The 20,870-nt window shown below is 46.1% G+C and overlaps 1 protein-coding gene and 1 long non-coding RNA gene across 4 annotated transcripts; one reads left to right on the forward strand and one right to left on the reverse strand.

The window, feature by feature from the left end:
* The first annotated feature begins 11,137 nt into the window (after nt 1-11,137).
* olig2 (oligodendrocyte lineage transcription factor 2) lies at nt 11,138-12,476 on the forward strand. Of its 3 annotated transcripts, none has more exons than XM_072445264.1 (2): nt 11,138-11,262; nt 11,389-12,476. In XM_072445264.1, exon 2 carries the CDS (start codon nt 11,404-11,406, stop codon nt 12,166-12,168), a length of 765 nt encoding a protein of 254 aa, XP_072301365.1. In that variant the 5' UTR covers nt 11,138-11,262; nt 11,389-11,403; the 3' UTR covers nt 12,169-12,476. The 3 variants fall into 3 exon arrangements, with proteins under 3 accessions (XP_072301365.1, XP_072301364.1, XP_072301366.1); XM_072445263.1 differs by having other exon boundaries at nt 11,138-11,226; XM_072445265.1 differs by having other exon boundaries at nt 11,153-11,208.
* A 7,207-nt stretch (nt 12,477-19,683) lies between these two features.
* LOC140359222 (uncharacterized) lies at nt 19,684-19,997 on the reverse strand. Its single transcript, XR_011926845.1, has 2 exons — nt 19,859-19,997; nt 19,684-19,787 (listed from the first exon to the last, which is right to left on the reverse strand). It is a non-coding gene; the product is annotated as an uncharacterized lncRNA (long non-coding RNA).
* Nucleotides 19,998-20,870: the final 873 nt, after the last annotated feature.

The following is a 20,870-nucleotide window of genomic DNA, read 5'->3' on the forward strand; positions in this document are numbered from 1 at the left end:
GCCGGGAGGGCAGACGCAGCAGCTCGTTGGGTGGCATGTCTCCTCCGAGGGGGGCACACAAAGCCACAGTGTTGGGACAGGCCCACAGGAGCTTGTTTTACAACAGGGGAGGGGCCGCTCTCAATGCCATGACCCGCCCCACGCTGACTCACCCTGACAAACTGCCCCCCCCCCCCCCCCCCCTTGTGCTCCTCCGCCCCCCTCGCTCTCCAAAAGGCAGAAGTAGGGCAGTTTTAACGGGTCCGAATGCAGCCGGGACCTGGTTCTCACAAAGGCTAGAGAGCCCTGAGCCGCTGAAACACTGGTGTAGGTTTAATAGGAGCAGCATGGGACTCATTTAGAGCCGTCCTGAAAACGGCGACTTGTTGACGACGCTTCGGCCAAAAGAGACCACTCCAAGTTCCTCCAAGACCCTCAGCGTTTCATTGTGTCAGTCGTAGTTGAGATATGCCAACTAGAGCGGCAAAGAACGACGGTTTTAGTGGTCGGACCATTCATTCTATTGAACACTGTGACTTTTGAAACAAATTAAAGGAAAATAAAAAAAAAATCTCATAAAATAAAAGTTGAAATATGCTGAAAGAAGTGTTTTATGGATAAACAATATAAATAGTTCATTCTTTTTGGACAAAAAAAGTTAGTTTGAACGTTCTTTTGAGTCTGTATTGTCCAGATATGATTATCAAAAATTGCAATTACTTTTTTATAGTTGACTTGTGCAGCTCTAATGCAATTATCTTTAACAGCAGTTTGTAAACTTTACAATAAAATACTAAAGGTAAAGACTTTTGAACTCATGGTAAAGACTTTTGAACTCATGGTCAACAACATGGCACACTCAAAATATATATAAATAATGTTTAATTTGCTGATTTGGCTAAATTTCAGAAAGTATTCTTCGTATCACTTGAACGGGAGTCAGTACTTATCAATACACAACCAGTTTGATCCACATTTCCATGGAAACAGTAGCTCAAAAGGAAAACAACTATTCCCAGAAAGAGCCAGTACGTTTTTGCTCGATGGCTCTCTTTGACAGGACAACTATAGTGTGACACGGGGAGATAGAGGGCAGAGACATTCGACAAACGGTCCAAGTCAAGAAGCAAACCCACAACATCGATATGCAACACTTTAAAGGCACAGTACGTACGTTTCTGAAGGTGGAACGTCACTGAAATAGTTGTAATGTACTTCAGAACGTTCTCCACGCAGATGGATAAATGTAATGCCATACTGTGGAATATTCTAGCCAAAGAAACAACATTTCCATGGAAACGACCCTCCTCCAGGCCAAGTAAGAGTTCATTTTGTGGTAAGAACAGGTTTTTAGTGTAATAAAACTATCCAAAACACCAGAAAACGTAATACATGCTTTTGTTTCAGATTATTTTGTGACTTTTGTGAAAGTGACGCACTGTAACTTTAAAGCACTACACCTGCGGCGAGTACTTGGCAACCAATTTCAATGTTGCTTCCAATTATTTTGAGTTTTAGTCAGTATCAAGTCAAATAAAGTAGTTTTAGTTGATGAAAATGTCGAAAAAGAGGAGATCAAACCAATGTCTTCGTTTGTCTCTTTTGTAAACGTTGGTGGAGTTTTAAATGGCCGACAAACTAATGAAGACAAGTTTGGTTTTAAGTAAATTTAGGAGCAAGACCACACCTTATCTACGCCTTCTGGTGATCGCGGAATCCAAACCTCACCTGCGCGTCATCGTTTTCGTGATTTGAAAATGAGTCAACCATAATTTCTAAAGTGTCAGAGTCTTCCAGAAAGAGAACAATTACACAAACGATCTGTATTATCGATCAAAACCAGCAATCATTTAATCTTCTTTGACATTTTGATGTAATAATGTTGCTGTCTTTGTTGTAACAGCTTTTGACACGTGTTATAGAGTCCGTAATGTCCAGTTAACAATTAAGATCAATTATAATAGTCCATTCCTAGTCAACAAAGTCACCTACACTCCCCAGTCCATTAGTCGTCTTTTGGGGGTACGAGGCCCGGGACGACGCTTGTATTGCCACAGAAGCCCCCGTTTTATCCATGGTCCGCTTTAATTTCACGTTTCTGCATCCGAGTCTTGAGTTTGTGCTTCTTGCCAGTGAAATACTTAGAAATGCATGAACTTTTTGTCATAGTTTTAGTCATTACTGATGCTTTTCCTACAGTTTTTAGCTTTAATCAGCAGAAACGTGACTGTAAGGGCCAAACGAACGCAGAAAAAAGAGCAAATCTGAGCGATCACGACTTAAAACAAGCTTTTATTGCCCGTCCGAATTGCGAATTGACCGTCCACTGCTGCTACTCGGACGTTCTCGTCGTCCCCCTCGCCGCCCCCGGTGGTTGGCGCTCGCTGACAGCTGGTTAGCACACCCCGCTCCTCTGGGGTCCCGTCCCTTGTTTTGGGGGGTTGATGTGTTGATGCGTTCAGGGGGCTGTAAGAGTGTAGGAATGCCGCCCACTCCCTCTGCCCCTGCATACGACGCTAATTGAATGCTTGTGTACTCCATTGTGAGCCGGCGGCCCATTGTGGCAGCCCATTGTGGCGGACAGGAGCGGCACATCCCCGTAATTAGAGCCCCTTTGAGCGTATTGTTATGCGGCGCTAAGGATACTGTAGAGGTATCATGACTTTAAACAGAGAGGACGGGGACAATGACGGCGGAGGATTCGGGCTCTTTCTCAGCGTCCGTCCGTCCGTCTGCTTCGCTGGCTTTAAGTAGCTCGTTGTGGAGGGTTGTTGAGGCTTAGAGAGCATCTGGGCGTGTCACGGTGAACGATGCCGATGTCATAGATGCCGCATGCGCCGGATGAAGTCGAAGCAGGACAGTGAGGATCGACGCTTGTGGATTTGAGGCGCGGTTATTTGTTCATACGCGCAGGGTTGGCGAAGATCAAGTGCCAATTTTTCAGTGATAAAAACATGACAATAATGCTAGTTGTTATGGTAACTTGGTGTTGTGTAGAGGCAGGGGTTCTTGACAGGAAGTGGTTGGACCTGTTAAAACTGTTTTCAGAATCAGAATAGGTTTTATTTCCAATGTCAGTGAACAGACCTCACAAACTAGAAGATAGGTCAGGTAAAACATACAATAATGTACAGTATATTTATAATGGTAAAAGTATAGACTAGGCTAAAATAAAAGAAATAAGGGAAGGCAGCAGCAACAACAGACACTGCAGTACACACGCTACAGTTCACCGTCAATGACAAGTCCTATTTATATATACACCGTATTTTCCTTTACTATAAGTCGCACTGGACTATAAGTCGCACCAGCATAATAGAGAAGAAAAAAACATATAAGTCGCACTGGAGTATGAAATGCAGTTGCAAGTGTGAAAATAACAAATAATATCACATATAAGTCACTCCGGAGTATAAGTATATAAGTATAAATATAAATATAAGTCGCACCTCGGCCAAAACTATGAAAAAAGGTGTGACTTATAGTCTGGAAAATACGGTATATATTTTTTACCAGATTCTGAGTGATTGTTATAAGTGGTGTTTAAATTAAGTTTCTGACCAGACAATGTGACCTGAGTGTTAGTTTGTACCTGTGTCATGGGTGAACGTGCATATTATACTTGACCTTTTACACATTTTGGTGATTCTAAAACAACCGTTGCAGGATATTCACACGATCAGAGGACAGTTTCATATTATTGAATAATTACCGGTGGAGTAAAAAAAACATGCATTAGAAACGATTCAGAAAATTGTCCCGTGGGAGGACGATCGTCATGATAAAGAAGAAAAGTAAAGGTCCAAGAATACTGCCTTGCGGAGCTACTGTAGTTTAGCATTATAATTTCACTGCTTTATTAAGATTTTTTTTTCTTCATCCAATATTTTAGTTGACAGTAAAGAAAATAAGGATCTAGGTACTGTATGTTAAATTGTAGTTTGACACTAGATACACCCCCATTTCTGCCAGTACAATACACAAAGACTACTTAATTTAACAAGAGAAGTTCACGTTCTCGATGTCTTGACAGTTTATTGAAGAGATTCAGTGTGCTGACATTTATCTTCAATGGGGATTAGTCACACGTCTTGAATCATCTCGTATGCTCCTTTGATGAGCGAGTTAAGTCAAAATCTATACTGGACATTTCGATCTGGCACACAATGGCTCCTACTTCATATTTCTCAATCAGCTCTCCAACGATCTCTCCAGAGCTTTTGTCGTCGAAAAGGCCGACCATCTTTCCACCATCCGACAATGGCCCCGCTCCTCTCCACCGAACGTGACTCGCTTTTTGTCCCGCGCAACTTTTCCCCATAGAGCTCGCCTCGGCCCCAGCTGCTCCCGCCCGCTTATCCTCCCCGTCGCCCGTCTCGAGCGCCGAGGGGGGGCATCTCCGCGGCCCCCTAACTCCAAATATATTCATCCGCATGCTGCCTTTGTCGAGTCTCGGAGCGCAATTGAGTTGTATATCCCTGCCCCGCGAGTTTGACCCGGCGGGATCACAGACTAAGCTTGTCGAAACATTTGTAGCATTTGACTAAAGCAAATCTGCGCTCGCCTGTTGAATCCCCCTCCGTCCCCCCCTCCGTTCCCCCCCCCCCCCCCCCCCCCCGCGTCCTCCTGAAAAAATCCCTAACATGGTGGCTCAAATCCTCTCCTTTATGTCCCCAGAGCCAGATGGGGAAGAGGGAAGAATAGCCGGATCCCAAGAGTTGCATTCAATTTGTCAGGGCGTGTAAAGGGCCTTGTAAGTCGGCCGTTTGGGGTGATGTTATAGTGTCCGCGGGAGGCTGCGGCCTTAGGGCTTAATGAGCTGCTAATGGCTGTGGTGTGGGACGGAGCCAGGGCCACAAACCCCACTGAGTTAAGAAGAGACAGGGGGACAAGGCTGCGGAGCAAACAAGGGTCATCAACAACTGAATTCAGACATACCTTGAATAATGCGTTATTCGTCTTTTATGTATTTCTAACTTTGATTAAGGAGGAAATCGCCTTGAGAAAAGTCACATATTTTACTGTTAAAAAACTGCGTGAGACATTTCTCACTTTAAAAATAATCAGCACTCATTTGCGCTAAGTACCTCACGAATACGTTCCCCATCTCTTGCATGTTCCGTGCATATAAGCATGTAATGCAAAAAATGAACATTATTACTGTATAGAGGGCCAAAAACACAAAGTGGGCGGAGCCCACTCAAAATTAACGAAAGTACCCGTCAGTGACGAGGGACCCACACCATGAGGTAGGAAAGCGCGAGCGCTTTCCGAAAATGTATAGTTTATGATATTTGGAAAATGGGAAACATTGTTTTCGCATCGGAATATTATTCTTTCTTCTTCTTCTTCTTCTTCTTCTTCTCGGGACCAACCCCCCTATTTTTCACCCAGTGAACATTGACGAAAAGTCACAAAAATTTGCACACCTCTAAAAATTGTGCCTCTCTACATTCTGGCTATTTCCCTTTTCTAAAATAAAAAAATGGCGCGTCAGCACCCCCAAATGTACCAAAAATGCATTGAGAGATGGGAAATGACCCAAAAAAAATCTGATCGTAGAATCATGAAATTTGGCGCAGAGGTAGATGGTGACAAGAGAAGTAAAAAATATTATTACGGCAACGCCGTCCGCCCAACCAAATGTCGGCCATATTGCTTCAAAAATGGCTAAACATGACTTCGGAGTTTTTCCAAACGTCGTACTTTTACGAACTCCTCCCAGGGCGTTGGCCCTAAAAAGCTGAAATTTGGTGAAAATGCTACTGAGGAGTGGGACATCAAAAGTTATCCAAATTACATTGATACCTGTCACGGTCTCTGAGCGGCGAAGCCGCAAACTGTAGCAAGAATTTCAGAAATCTCCCAAATTTAACATTTCTGCCGTTTGCGCAGATAAAGTCCGAATTGCGTCAAATTAGAATCAGTTGTTAAACTCTTTGCCCTAAACCTACTTGAAATGAAATAAATTAATTTGGAGCCACAGCGCCCCCTACAGATTTTATATGGAGGTTAAATATTTAGTTTTGCGAAATTATATGAAATTTGACACACAACTCAATTTTGGCATCCCCATCAGAAAAGTCAATGAGACCCATGTCATAATTGTTATGGCTTTGCCGTAACGATGACCGAAACCTTCCATGTTATTCCAATGGGGAAATCGCCAGAACATGTTTACACTTTAGACTTTCACAAACTCCTCTTAGGGCGTTAGACATATTAACCTGAAATTTGGTGAGACTCATCTTCAGGGGTCGACCATCAAAAGTTATCCACATTTTTATTCAAAGAGTCACCGTGTCTGTGCGGCAAAGCCGCACATTTTGCCAAGAATTCAAAATAAAATAGCTTTTTGATGGTAAAACAAAGGGGAGAAGATGTGACAGCGTCACAGATTCAGCAGTAGGCGTAATAAAAGGACAATTGGGGCGCGTTAGCGCCCCCTCCTCTTGCGGCGTGGCGGCGGCGTAGCGAGGGCCGATCATTGCCGCTTGCGGCTATATTTCATTCGCTATTAATTTGCTATTCTCTATTATTGTGCATATAACTGATGTAAATAGAGTGTTTATTTTACCATTATTATTAGTATTATCTTGTCTTACGCTAGCTGTTTTTATTTTATTTTATCTTTATTTTACACCTCCATTCCTTATTAAGAAATGAGAGGTTTTGTCTATAGGAGTTTTTGTTTTTAAGAGTTTTTCCATTGAGAGTGTTTTTGAAACTTCCTATAAGTTTTCTGTCCTTTTCCTCTGTATCTACCTGTGTTGCAACAATGAAATTTCCCCATGTGTGGACAATAAAGGAATATCTTATCTTATTGTAGCCCCAGCTGCCCCTGGACGGACCGACGGACACAGAACTGACGATCTGCGGCCTCCGACCCGAGCGAGATCTGGAGACGAGTCCCGGGATGAGAAAGAGTTCAGAGGGAACAGGGCGATGTGAAGAAACCAAAAAAAAGAATCACAATTGAATTCCTCGTATCACATTCAAATCGATTCTCTTCAAACATAATAAGCTCGATATTCGTACGCTCTAACGCGGAATAATGTCTTTTCACGCCACATTTAGCTGCAGTAAATGTCACAGGAACATTTCAAGTGCGAATTTCAAGAGGCGTTTCTTTTTTTTTGCCCCATTCTCACAAATCCATGTGGGAAGAAAAAACTAAAGAAGAAACGGATTGATTCGAGTGTGTGGCATTTATACATCTCCAGACTTTCTTCGATCACAATAAACTCCAAAATGCAACAAAAAAAAAAAGAGCTTAAGAGATTTTTTACACAAGTTGCACAATCGAGCCTTTCTCTGGTACAATCCTCATCCTTTCTAAATACTTGTGAACGAGCGTCGTACGAGCCCTGGATCTCGCAGATGCAACAGTTACAGTGGCAGAGACCTCGCCGTAATCTCCACAAAAGGCTGAATTTTGCTTCATTTCGATCCAAGTTTGAGCCTCGAAAAGGTTTTTTTTTTTTTTTTTTTAAAGGCGAGAGCAGGAGGCCGTTTGTGTCTTTGGTGCATTTGGACTTGGCCGGTCACAGAGCCTCTCTCTCTCTCCTCCTCCTCCTTCTCTCCATTCTCACGTTTTGTTCCCTTTCTTTGGCTTTTGGAGCAAGATTAGCAGGATTAAGTATGGCCCGCATATGCTCTGTACTGGTGGTATTCAGAGAGGAGAGGGGGAGAGAGGGGGGGAGAGGGGGAGGGAGGAGAGGGGGAGAGAGAGAGAGGAGAGGGGGAGAGAGAGAGGGGGGGAGAGAGAGAGGAGCGGGGGAGAGAGAGAGGAGAGAGAGAGGAGAGGGAGGAGAAGGGGAGAGAGAGAGGAGAGAGAGAGGGAGAGGAGAGGGGGAGAGAGGGAGAGAGAGGGGGGAGAGAGAGGGAGAGAGAGAGAGGGAGAGAGAGAGGGAGGAGAGGGGGAGAGAGAGAGGAGCAGGGGAGAGAGAGAGAGAGGGAGGAGAGGGGGAGAGAGAGAGGAGAGGGGGAGAGAGAGAGGAGAGAGAGAGGGAGAGGAGAGGGGGAGAGAGGGAGAGAGAGGGGGGAGAGAGAGGGAGAGAGAGAGAGGGAGAGAGAGAGGGAGGAGAGGGGGAGAGAGAGAGGAGCAGGGGAGAGAGAGAGAGAGGGAGGAGAGGGGGAGAGAGAGAGGAGAGGGGGAGAGAGAGAGGAGAGAGAGAGGGAGGAGAGGGGGAGAGAGAGAGAGAGGAGAGGGGGAGAGAGGGAGAGAGAGAGGGAGGAGAGGGGGAGAGAGAGAGGGGAGAGAGGAGAGGGGGAGAGAGAGGAGCGGGGGAGAGAGAGAGAGAGGGAGGAGAGGGGGAGAGAGAGAGGAGAGAGAGAGGGAGGAGAGGGGGAGAGAGAGAGAGGAGAGGGGGGAGAGGGGGAGAGGGGGGAGAGAAAGTTGAGGGAGAGAGAGGGAGGAGAGAGGGAGAGAGAGAGGGAGGAGAGGGGGAGAGAGGAGGGGAGAGAGGGGGAGAGAGGGGGAGAGAGAAAGAGGAGAGGGGGGGAGAGGGGGGAGAGAGAAAGAGGAGAGGGGGAGAGAGGGAGAGGGGGAGAGAGGGGGAGAGAAAGAGGAGAGGGGGAGAGAGGGAGAGAGAGAGGGAGGAGAGGGGGAGAAAGGGGGGAGAGGGAGAGAGAGGGAGGAGAGGGGGAGAGAGGAGGAGAGAGAGGGGGAGAGAGGAGGAGAGAGAAAGAGGAGAGGGGGAGAGGGGGGAGAGAGAAAAAGGAGAGGGGGCGAGAGAGGGAGAGGGGGAGAGAGGGGGAGAGAAAGAGGAGGGGGAGAGAGAGGGAGAGAAAGAGGAGGGGGAGAGAGAGGGAGAGAGTGAGGGAGGAGAGGGGGAGAAAGGGGGGAGAGGGCGAGAGAGGGAGGAGAGGGGAGAGAGGAGAGAGGGGGAGGGAGAGAGAGGGAGGAGAGGAGAGGGGGGAGAGGGGGGAGAGAAAGAGGAGAGAGGGGGAGAGAGAGGAGAGAGAGGAGGAGAGAGAGGAGAGAGGGGGAGAGAGAGAGGAGAAAGGGAGAGAGAGAGAGAGGGGGAGAGAGAGGAGAGAGGGGGGAGAGAGAGAGAGGGGGAGAGAGAGAGGAGAAAGAGGAGAGAGAGAGGAGAGAGGGGGAGAGAAAGAGGAGAGAGGGGGAAAGAGGAGAGAGGAGGTACGAGAGAAAAGAGGAGTGAGAAAAAAGAAAAGAAAAGAGAGATGAGAGAAGAGAGGGAAGAGAAGAGGAGAAGGAAAGGTGGGAATAGGAGGGAGAAGAAGAGGAGAGGCATCTGCAGGTCTTTACACTGTTTTTAAAATTATAAAACTGGATAAATATTTGTTCATGAAAATTCATGTTTTTCTCTTAAACCTGTCACAAAATGTTATTTATTTCTTTAGGTCTGTTTTATGTGTCGCGGTCGCGGTGTTTTAGGGCCTCGTGGCGCCAGCAGAGGGCGCAACAGAGCTCCGGACACGACAGCCAAAGGAACAATTACTGTTTCATATGATCACGATGAACAAACAAACAAACTAACTAACTAACTAACACTGCAAACACATGTATTAGAAAACATGAGGCACTAAATGTGTTGAAATATAAGCAATGACATTTGACATTCACAGATTTTAACAGGACAGACTTTTATAACACATTTAAACACATAACACATTTAAACACATTTAAACACATTTATAACATATTTATAACACATTTAAACACATTTATAACACATTTAAACACATTCAAACACATTTATAACACATTTATAACACATTTAAACACATTTAAACACATTCAAACACATTTAAACACATTTATAACACATTTAAACACATTTAAACACATTTAAACACATTTATAACACATTTAAACACATTTATAACACATTTAAACACATTCATAACACTTTAATAACACATTTATAACACATTTAAACACATTTATAACACATTTATAACACATTTATAACACATTTAAACACATTCATAACACTTTAACACATTTAAACACATTTAAACACATGTATAACACATTCATAACACTTTTAAACACATTTATAACACATTCATAACACATTTATAACACCTTTAAACACATTTATAACACATTTATAACATGTATAACACATTTATAACACATTTAAGCGGCACGTGTTGGATCTCACAATTTCACAGTTTTTTGTTAATAAAACAATACAATAAAAGTTACAGGTCTATATTTTAAAAAAAACATATTTTTTCCCTCCATAAATATTGTAATATGAGTGTGTAGATGCTGATGCTGATATGAGCCCGTCGCGGCCGCACCTTGGGGAGAACTCAGCCGTAAACATCACGTCTTTAACCGCCTCATTAACGACATTTGACATAAGGCTCTGAGCAACTGACACTCACCGCGCGCGCGCGCTGTGCGTAACGGTGCGTGTGTTGCGTAAATGTGCCAAAATGTGTAGTGATAATTATCCCCGGTGCTCGGCTCGCGGCTTCTGCTGTGCGCGTCAGTTTGGAGGTAATTAGCGCTGATTGTGTGTGACTGCGGCAGCGCGCGCCATGTTTGCGCACAAAAGACCTGTCAGCTCCATTCACGTCCGGCCTCGCGCGGGCCTTATGTCCGCCAGGCCGCGCGCAGCCTCAGCGCTCACATGCCCGGATCATAACCGTTAAAAACAATTTTGCACACTTCATTAATTAACGTTAAATGTGTAACGGCAGCTGCGCACGTGGCGCCAAAAAACGACAAACACAAGCAGCCAACATATTGTAACGATCCAGGTCTGGACCGGGTCTGGACCGGGTCTGCACCGGGTCTGGACCGGGTCTGGACCAGGCCGAGGCAGGACACGATTGAATACAATTTAAACGTTATCTGAAAACACAAACACACACTTTACGCGGGTAAATAAGCCTCACACTCTCTTTAAATCCCCCTCGTGACGTCACAGTCTCTGAACACGTCAAACTCGGGCCTAAAGTCAAAGTTTTAAACCTAAAATCTCCTCAGATTCGGTGTAACGCACGCGCCTGCACGGAGCGCGCACGCGGAGGCTCCGAACACAGTGATGCTGTGACGAGCCCGGCCCCGCCTCTTTTCTCTCCTCGCCCGGTGATTGGTCCGTTGGCCGCATTCAGCGCAGTCTCTCGTGAGCCTCCTCCGCGCGCTATAAAAGCCCGGTGCGCACGCGGCGCTGAGCAGCTGTCACGCGCGCTGGAGTAACAGGTGGATTCGGCCTTTGCGTTTCTCCGCCGCCACAGAACTCTGAGGTTCCACAGAACTCTGAGGTTCCACAGAACTCTGAGGTTCCACAGAACTCTGAGGTAAGAGTCTGTTCCGGGCCCCACGTGTGTTTGCTGTGCATTTAGAGCATTTTAGAGCATTTAGCCTGGTTTAGTCCCCGCTTTGTCCCGTGGACCTGATCCTAACCTCGTGTCCCTCTGTTACAGACTCACGCCGTTGCCATGGAGTCCGACACGAGCCGAATGTCCAGCAGGCCGTCTTCTCCGGAGGTGGACGACATCTTCTTGTCCACGTTAAAGAAGTCCATGCACGGTTTCTCCGGGACGGTGTCTTCCACGCAGAGCGACTCCCCGTCAGACGTGGGACTGCGCGGCCTCACGGACGAGGAGGCGCTGGCCCTGCACCTGTCCAAGAAGGACCGCAAACTCCTGTCAGAGAACGAGCTGCAGTCCATCCGCCTCAAGATCAACAGCCGCGAGCGCAAGAGGATGCACGACCTGAACGTGGCCATGGACGGGCTGCGCGAGGTCATGCCGTACGCGCACGGGCCGTCCGTGCGTAAACTGTCCAAGATCGCCACGCTGCTGCTGGCGCGGAACTACATCCTGATGCTCAGTAACTCTCTGGAGGAGATGAAGCGGCTCGTGAGTGAGATCTACGGCAGCAGCGGGCATCACGGCGCCTTCCACCCGTCCGCGTGTGGCACCATGACGCACGCGGGCCCCGTGCCCCCGCATCCCGCGTCCTCGCACCCCGCGGTGCATCACCCGCTGCTGCCGCCGGTGTCCAGTGCGTCTCTGTCCGCGCCGCTGTCGGTGTCGTCGGTGCGAGCGCCGCACGGACTCCTCAAAGCGCCGCCCGCGAGCAGCTTCCAGCACTGGGGCGTGAGCGGGATGCCCTGCCCGTGCAGCATGTGCCAGGTCCCGCCGCCGCACGTGCCCTCCATGGGCAGCGTGAGCGTGCCTCGGCTCACGGACTCCAAGTGACCGCGCGCGCGCACGGACTCTGCTCGGACCTGGACCGGGTTTTATTTAAGACTGTTGAAAGACTCTGGAGCCGCGGCCTCGCGGGGCCCCTGGGGCCCGCGCGCACACTTTAGACCTGTTGTACAAACGTTAGAAAAGTGTTCTAGAGATATTCTATATTAGAGTCACGCCGCACGCGCTCTGCTCCACCTCTGTCTCTGACGGACTTTATTGTAAATACATTTAAAGATATTTATTTACTTATTTTGGGTGATTTCTGATTCTCATGTTGGGACTGAATTGTGAAATAAAAAAAAACATTAACTAAAGTGAATGTTCTTGTGTCGTATTCTTGCCATAACCACATTGTTAATTAATTAAAATAACAATACATGGCTTTGCATAAATGCAAAGGTATTTCTACATCATTTCAGCAGCAAAACAACAACTGCTGGATTTTAATATAATTTACTGATAATAACCAACATTCACCATTTGTTTCCGTTGAGGAAAATAACCTTCCACATCTTTTTACTCCAGACATTTAATTATTTTCACCAAATGAATTTATAACTTTAGATTTTTATTAGAATATGAGAATTTCTTTGAGCAGCATTGGCCTTACAAAAACACGGAGATCTTATTTTTATATTATATTTTATAACTATTATTATTTTAGAGCAAAAGTTAGTGATGAAAGTTCTAAGTATCATTCAACTGTCTTTTAGTATATCTATAGTATATATCGAAAAATATAAATATTTGGCTTCTTAACATAATGAGATGAAATGTGACTCTGAATCAAGCGGAAACGTAAAGAAAGAAGCCAAGAAAAAAGATCCGGATCCGATGCAACATTTTCTGGTATAATTTGGAAAAGTAAAATATTCATCATGTATTTTAAAGTATTTTGAGTAAATATATTTAGATTATACATGTCACAACCACAGCAGGTAAAACGGTGACTTTAATTGAACCAAACAGTAAAACATTTTGCATTTTAGACTTTTAATTAACCGCGTTTGGAAAAAGAAAAAAAAAAAAACTTGACTGCTGTAATTTGCATTTCCTGACTGTTTATTTGATTTGATTTGCTAATTTGCTTGGATAGTAAAATATTCCATGTACAGTTTGGAAATATTTAGCGTAGAATTAACTCCTACTGGGTTTTTCCACATGAATAAAAAAGTGGCACAGATTTGAACAGCTTCCTTTTCCGCCTCGTCTCCATAATATCAAACTTGGACTGGACCAGGAGTAAACCAAGACTAGAACTAAATAAACTGGATTTAATCTGATTTTATTATTATGCCATGATTCAAAACTGTCTTACTCTTTTTTAAGAGCTAAACATTGAAAATCACAGTTTTATCGCTGTAAAACCTGTAAAATTATCATGTACCTCACAGCAGATTGTACAAATTGTAACTAATATTATTCAGAACGCACTGAAATACAAAATAATCCAAAATCTTATTTTTGTTTTGTTTCTAATCATCATCAAAATGAGCCAAGAAATTAAACTAGGCTTTTATATCCAGTTTTCCGATGTACACGTCACAAACATATGCAGTTTTAGACATTTTTACACGTTGACCTCTACAAATCTGTCCGACATTTTCTCCATTTTATCAATTTTGTCGACGTTCTGGTCAAAAATAACTGCGTAACTCCTCGGACGGTAAAATACATGTTAAAAAGCTGTAATTTCCAGTTCAATCCACCGTATCAGGGTCAGTTTGATCTTGCCTTTTATTTTCTATCTGTTGCAAAGATTCTTGTGACAAACTGAACTGAAAACCAATAATAATAATAATAAGAAGAAGAAAAATGATCACCTTTGTTCTGCCTAAAACCTGTTTTTTTTTTACCTTTTAAGTTCCTAAATGTCATTTTTAATACTATTGTCAAAACCCAACAAAGGCCCAAAGTGTCAGTCCATCCACCAACACCAGCTTTGCCCTGACTTATATATTAACCAAACAAAATACTAAATTGAATCCGATTTTCCTCATTTTTCCTCTGAGCAGAGCTTGGTTTGTTTTTCAAAGGTTCAGGAACAACTTAAAGCAAACTTAAATTTGCTTTTGTCTTAGGTTAATCTAAATAAATCACAGACGAAGGTTAAATTTTCCACCCCCGTTTAAAGTGCGCGCGACACATTAGACGAGACGTTTCAGCTGCACAAAGAGAACACGATTATATTTCAGATTTGACCAAACATTTTGCCCGTTTTCCCTCCAATTTGGCAAATTTGACGACGTTCATAATGCCACTTCCTGGTTTTGACGTGTCCAGTAAATATGACAGAGACAGGGGTCATTCCACCACTGTTACATAGCAACCAGACTGTAAACAAGGGCCAAAACGCACATGAATCCTACAATAGTCGTGATTTGACACATAATTACACCTGACAACATGTTTATCTCGTTGAATGACTGTTTAAATTGTCTCTGGAGCTTTGGTGGAACGGCGCTTTTTGATGACATCACAGAAATGGCTGTATCCTGCACCGCTTCCTGTCATTTTTCGACCTTTTCCCGTCATTTGTCCTTCACGCACTGCGACTCCACCCGTGTAAAACTGTGATAAATATTTACCACGGGGACGAACTCGCCAAACAATTAGACAAAAAACACGAGAACCCCGCTGCGTCTCGCCTCGGAAACCGCCACCGACGAGCGCGGGGGCGTTTGGCGGTCCCGTCGCCCGGCTCCGTAACCCCCGGCGATTCCGCGTGAAAAGGTGTGTCTCGGATGCACAGCAGCTTGTCCTGTGTTTCCTGACGCCCCTGAAGCCTCGTCCGTGTGAGCGCGGCTGAATATTCATACGCGCATTTGTTTATTCGACTCATTATCTGGATTTATTCACAGTCCTCCGGCGCGAGGGGCCGAGGGCGTTTTAGAGGAGACGCCGACACGACCGCGCAGCGCTTTAAATGTCACAGCAATCGCTTTTGAAGAAAGTGTCGCGCTGACTTTATCCGTCGCGACTCGATGTGATTTCGACGTACGGGCAAAATCGGTGGCTCTAATGTCTTCGTGGAGATGATTTACAAGTTCTATGCTAAAAGAAACGCCTGAAATACACTGGAGAAGACGTGTGAGTGTGATCTCTTTGTGGATATGACATTTACTCAAGTGCAGTTGAGATTGAGAAAGGTTTTAATACAATTGACTTCTCTGATTAGCTTTCAGACTGGAGTCCTATATTGTCTTCTCACTGTGAGTAAATCTGAAAGTGACAAAGGTTATTTGGCGCTCAGACCCCGGCGGAAGACATAGTGATCACGGGCGCAGGGGAGGCGGTGGGTCGCAGTACGGTTTGAAGCGGCCGAGCCATCTGCCTGAGGGCTTAAACGAGACCGCCTGTGCGCTGATTGGGAACAGAGGAGGAGCGACTTGAGAGCGTTGATTGGGGATGGGGGGCAGATGCGAGGGGCGATGACGCAGACGTCCCCTGTCCTACGCCCTTTCTTGGCCAGGAAAAACTACAAAACCTCTTGGGAAAAAATTAGAAACCTGGGAGAGTCCATGGTGAAGTGAGGGATCTGACTCTCACAGACGGACAGGCGGACGCCCGCTTGAGTGCGATGATGGAGCTGGGGAGAGGGGTCCTTCCATGGTGGTCGACGCGGATCAAGTTAGGTCTTCCAGGTGAACTTACGCAGGCTTCATTACAGCAGCACGGCGGCTCCACTCTCACAGTGACGTTCAGGTGTGGCGTGCGCCCGTTTCCCCTCGTGTCTGGGTGAGCTCCCTCCGGGCTCCAGTTTAGCCCTTCAGCACATGCACAATAGGGAAAACCCTCCAGCTACAGAAGTCCTGACCAAGACCGGCACAAGATCTGGAGATGTTTCCCTGAGCGCTGTGCGGCCACTGCTCTCTGCTCCTGACGGGTCGCCCAGTGGCACTGGAGGATGGGTCAAATGCAGAGAATACATTTCCCTCACAATGGAATAATAAACTGGCTTCCTCAGCACCACCATCACCCGGGACCTCAAGTGGGAGCCCACCATCAGCTCCCTCATCGAGAAGGCCCAGCAGAGGATGTACTTCCTGCTGCAGCTGAGGAAAGCCAAGCTGACAGCGGAGATGATGGTGCAGTTCTACACGGGCACTATTGAGTCCATCCTCACCACCTCCATCACCTCCTCCATCACCTCCTCCATCACCTCCTCCATCATCTCCTCCATCACCTCCTCCATCATCTCCTCCATCACCTCCTCCATCACCTTCTCCATCATCTCCTCCATCATCTCCTCCATCACCTCCTCCATCACCTTCTCCATCATCTCCTCCATCACCTCCTCCATCACCTCCTCCATCATCTCCTCCATCACCTCCTCCATCATCTCCTCCATCACCTCCTCCATCACCTCCTCCATCATCTCCTCCATCATCTCCTCCATCATCTCCTCCATCACCTCCTCCATCACCTCCTCCATCACCGTGTGGTACGCTGGAGCCACAGCCAGGGACAAACAGAGACTACAGCGCCCTCTGCTGAGAAGGTGACCGGCCGCGGACTTCCATCTCTGCAGGACCTGTACGTCTCCAGAGCTCTGGGACGAGCCACTCCCCTCAGGCAGGAGGCCACTCCCCACTCCTCTCAGGCAGGAGGCCACTCCCCTCAGGCAGGAGGCCACTCCCCTCAGGCAGGTGGCCACTCCCCTCAGGCAGGTGGCCACTCCCCTCAGGCAGGTGGCCACTCCCCTCAGGCAGGAGGCCACTCCCCACTCCTCTCAGGCAGGAGGCCACTCCCCTCAGGCAGGAGGCCACTCCCCTCAGGCAGGAGGCCACTCCCCTCAGGCAGGTGGCCACTCCCCTCAGGCAGGAGGCTACTCCCCACTCCTCTCAGGCAGGAGGCCACTCCCCTCAGGCAGGAGGCCACTCCCCTCAGGCAGGTGGCCACTCCCCACTCCTCTCAGGCAGGAGGCCACTCCCCTCAGGCAGGAGGCCACTCCCCTCAGGCAGGTGGCCACTCCCCTCAGGCAGGTGGCCACTCCCCTCAGGCAGGTGGCCACTCCCCTCAGGCAGGAGGCCACTCCCCACTCCTCTCAGGCAGGAGGCCACTCCCCTCAGGCAGGAGGCCACTCCCCTCAGGCAGGTGGCCACTCCCCTCAGGCAGGAGGCTACTCCCCACTCCTCTCAGGCAGGAGGCCACTCCCCTCAGGCAGGAGGCCACTCCCCAATCCTCTCAGGCAGGAGGCCACTCCCCTCAGGCAGGAGGCCACTCCCCTCAGGCAGGAGGCCACTCCCCACTCCTCTCAGGCAGGAGGCCACTCCCCTCAGGCAGGAGGCCACTCCCCTCAGGCAGGAGGCCACTCCCCTCAGGCAGGAGGCCACTCCCCTCAGGCAGGAGGCCACTCCCCTCAGGCAGGAGGCTACTCCCCACTCCTCTCAGGCAGGAGCCCACTCCCCTCAGGCAGGAGGCTACCGTCCATCAGGGCCAGAACCTCCCGCCACATGAACAGTTTCTTTCCCTCTGCTGTTGGACTCATGACCACGTAAAGCACCTTAATAACACCTGTCACTTTAATGTAAATATACCTCTTATTCCACTGTTTTGCACTTTTGATCTTGTTGTATATATATCATATTATATTTGGATCACTTTTAGTCTACACATTTTATCATTCATGCCCTTATTCTAGCATAGTTTATACTTTTATACTATTATTATACATTGTTTTATGTTAAGATGAAGCACGTTCCCAGTTTGTGAATTTTGTTCACAGACAATGACATTAAAACTAAATCTGATTCTGATGAAATCACTTTCACACCAAATATTATTTTTATATTTTATTGTAATTTCAGGGACCACTAAAAATGTTATTTTTGATATAACAACTGTATACTGAGACAACTACACTCAGAACTAAAGCTGGAACTAAACCAGGACTAGAACATAACCAAGTTTACAACAGGACAAACCAGAACCAAGAACTTAACTTCATTATTGACCAAACTGATTCACAGAAATGATAGATAGTCATATATTTCGATATTTTAAGCATATAAAGTCCAAGATCAAATAAAAAAGACACATCGAGATGGTCGTTTGTTAAAAACAAATGAATTATGCATCCAGATTGATCCATTTGAAAGGGTTAAACAATGGAAAGAAGACTTCTCATGGACCAGTCAAAGAAGTGGCGTCTCCTCGAGCACCAACAGCTCGGCGTTTTCAAAATGGCAGCTGCTCGCCTCCTGATCCACTACAGTCTTAAATATTCATATCTCCGCGGACGACACATTTGTAACTGGATTTAGAGGCGCGCAGATGTACAGCCTTTCAGCGAACGCATCGTGTCGTGTTGGCCCAAAGGATTAGAGCAGCGCTTCAAAGGTACGGCTGAGGACTGTCTGTGCAGGAAGAATGCAGAGGAGATGCGCAAACAGGCCGGCGGCGGGACACAAAGACGGATTTAACTCTGACAAGAAAATAAAAAGGAAAATAACAGGGGATTTGAGGTGAAGAAGAGACCGGGGGGTCAGCGTTTCCCATGGGGCCGATGTTTACTGCCACAGCGGAGGATACGAGATCTGGAAGCCACGCAAAGATCTCATCGGTCGTATTAAACGACACTAACTCTGTGTTATTTCTATTGCGATTGGCCTGGAAACATGCGCCCGAGCACCTTTACGCCTTAAAGATGCTGTGTCTGATATTTACCCTCTTGAAAATGTGAAAAACCTTATTTATTTTAAACTTTTTGCAGCAGTTTAGAGTTATTCATCACTTGCCTTATGAATTTGGGGCCACTATTCCCCCATGATTAGCTTATAAGCGCTTTTTTACGACTGTCAGAGAAATAATACAACACTGTGGTCTCATTTTGACCCTAAGAGCTGCTTTTACAACATGTCCGTCCTGGAGTAAGATTTTACTTTAAACTGTGTGGAGAACGCATCTACTGAAAGCATGCATTACTTTATAGTTGTGAGGCGTTCCGTCAGAAGAATTAAAGAGGGAATTAAAGAGGGAATTACCGCAGGGAATTAGACAAAAGCTAGCTTGCCCCGACATGCTAATTTAGGCATGCAGTTGTAATGAACGTGATTTGAGGCCGAAATGCTCAGTGTGAGTCTGGAGGTGATGATAGGACAGGAGATCTATCTAACTATGACTTTGAGGGTAATTTGGTGTGTTTTTGTGAGGCTCAGAGGAAGACGACTTACAGGAAACAAGCGTAAAGGAATCTCAGTACGACTCCAGGTATGTTTTTGATGAGAACTATTATATTTAACACTTAACCTTTTTAAATACACCAAGCTATGAGAAAAAAGGCAGGAAGTAGTCATTTTCTGTACTGAGACACTTTTTATTGAAGTGTGCAGTTCCTCTGTCTCACATTGTGAACAGCAGGTGACCATTAAACATGCAGTGGTGAAATTCGTTATCGTAAATTCGACGATTAGCGGGCAAAACAACATACATCAAGTCTCCAACTTCCAGTTGCAGAATGATAGAATTAGATGCGGTGCCTACGCCACTCGTCTGATGCTCGTAGACCGTACATATGCGGTGCCCATTCTTCATCAGGAAAACTTCTGCTGGGTTATCGCTGAAAACTGAATACATGTGAATCTCAAAGTGGTAAACTCCTTTGACCGGGGCAGTGAAAATCCCTGCAGGACATTTTGACAAGTATTAGACATGACAACATTGATTATACTTAATCATGTTTAGAATAATTTACCTGTGAGTGAGTTGTAAGCATTTCCAATGTTGGAGACCACATGTTTGTAGACAAGTGTAGTTTCAACATTGTGAGGTCCAAAATAACTTTCGCTGGAAATCTGCAAACCAGCAGAGAAGGCCACCTTACTGACTGCAACAGAAAGAACAGACCCATTGGTATAAATCATAATAAGCATAATTTATTATAACTGGAAGAAACAACAACGACATCCTATAAATACATGCATGATCTTATACCTGTGGTTTACTGTGGAATTCTTATTTTGGAATGTATTAGTGAGATTTTCCCAGCATTTCATGATTGACATCTCAGGTCTTTTATCTCAGTGTATGACCCGCTCTAACAATGTTCTGATCTGAGGTGGTTTTAATAATCATGTTTGCTGCCCCTCTTCACCTTCGTCCCTTGATTACACAAAAATGATAGCGTTTTTTACCCCGTTAAGCTCTAATGTGTTAAAAAATAAAATAATAATGATAAAAATAAAAATATAAAAAGAGAGAAGCTTAGATGTTGGGCTTTCTGTTTTATATAAAATGAATTATTATTATTATTATTATTGCAGCGATGGCGTCCAACCAAACCAAAGCCGCGGCGGGCTAAGACACGGGTATTTGAGATTGAAGACTGAAGTTAGGGTTAGAGTTAGGGGTTAGGGGTTAGAGTTAGGGGTTACGGTTAGAGTTAGGGGTTAGGGGTTAGAGTTAGGGGTTAGGGGTTAGGGTTAGAGTTAGGGGTTAGGGTTAGAGTTAGGGGTTAGGGTTAGAGTTAGGGGTTAGGGGTTAGGGATTAGGGTTAGAGTTAGGGGTTAGGGTTAGGGGTTAGGGGTTAGGGGTTAGGGTTAGAGTTAGGGGTTAGGGTTAGAGTTAGGGGTTACGGTTAGAGTTAGGGGTTAGGGTTAGGGGTTAGGGGTTAGGGGTTAGGGGTTAGGGGTTAGGGGTTAGGGGTTAGGGGTTAGGGGTTAGGGGTTAGGGGTTAGGGTTAGGGGTTAGGGGTTAGGGGTTAGGGG

This window comes from Eucyclogobius newberryi, unplaced genomic scaffold (assembly GCF_026437365.1).
Source record: "Eucyclogobius newberryi isolate DKJ021-1_F unplaced genomic scaffold, fEucNew1.0.hap1 SCAF_14, whole genome shotgun sequence".
NCBI classification, from domain to species: Eukaryota; Metazoa; Chordata; class Actinopteri; order Gobiiformes; family Gobiidae; genus Eucyclogobius; species Eucyclogobius newberryi.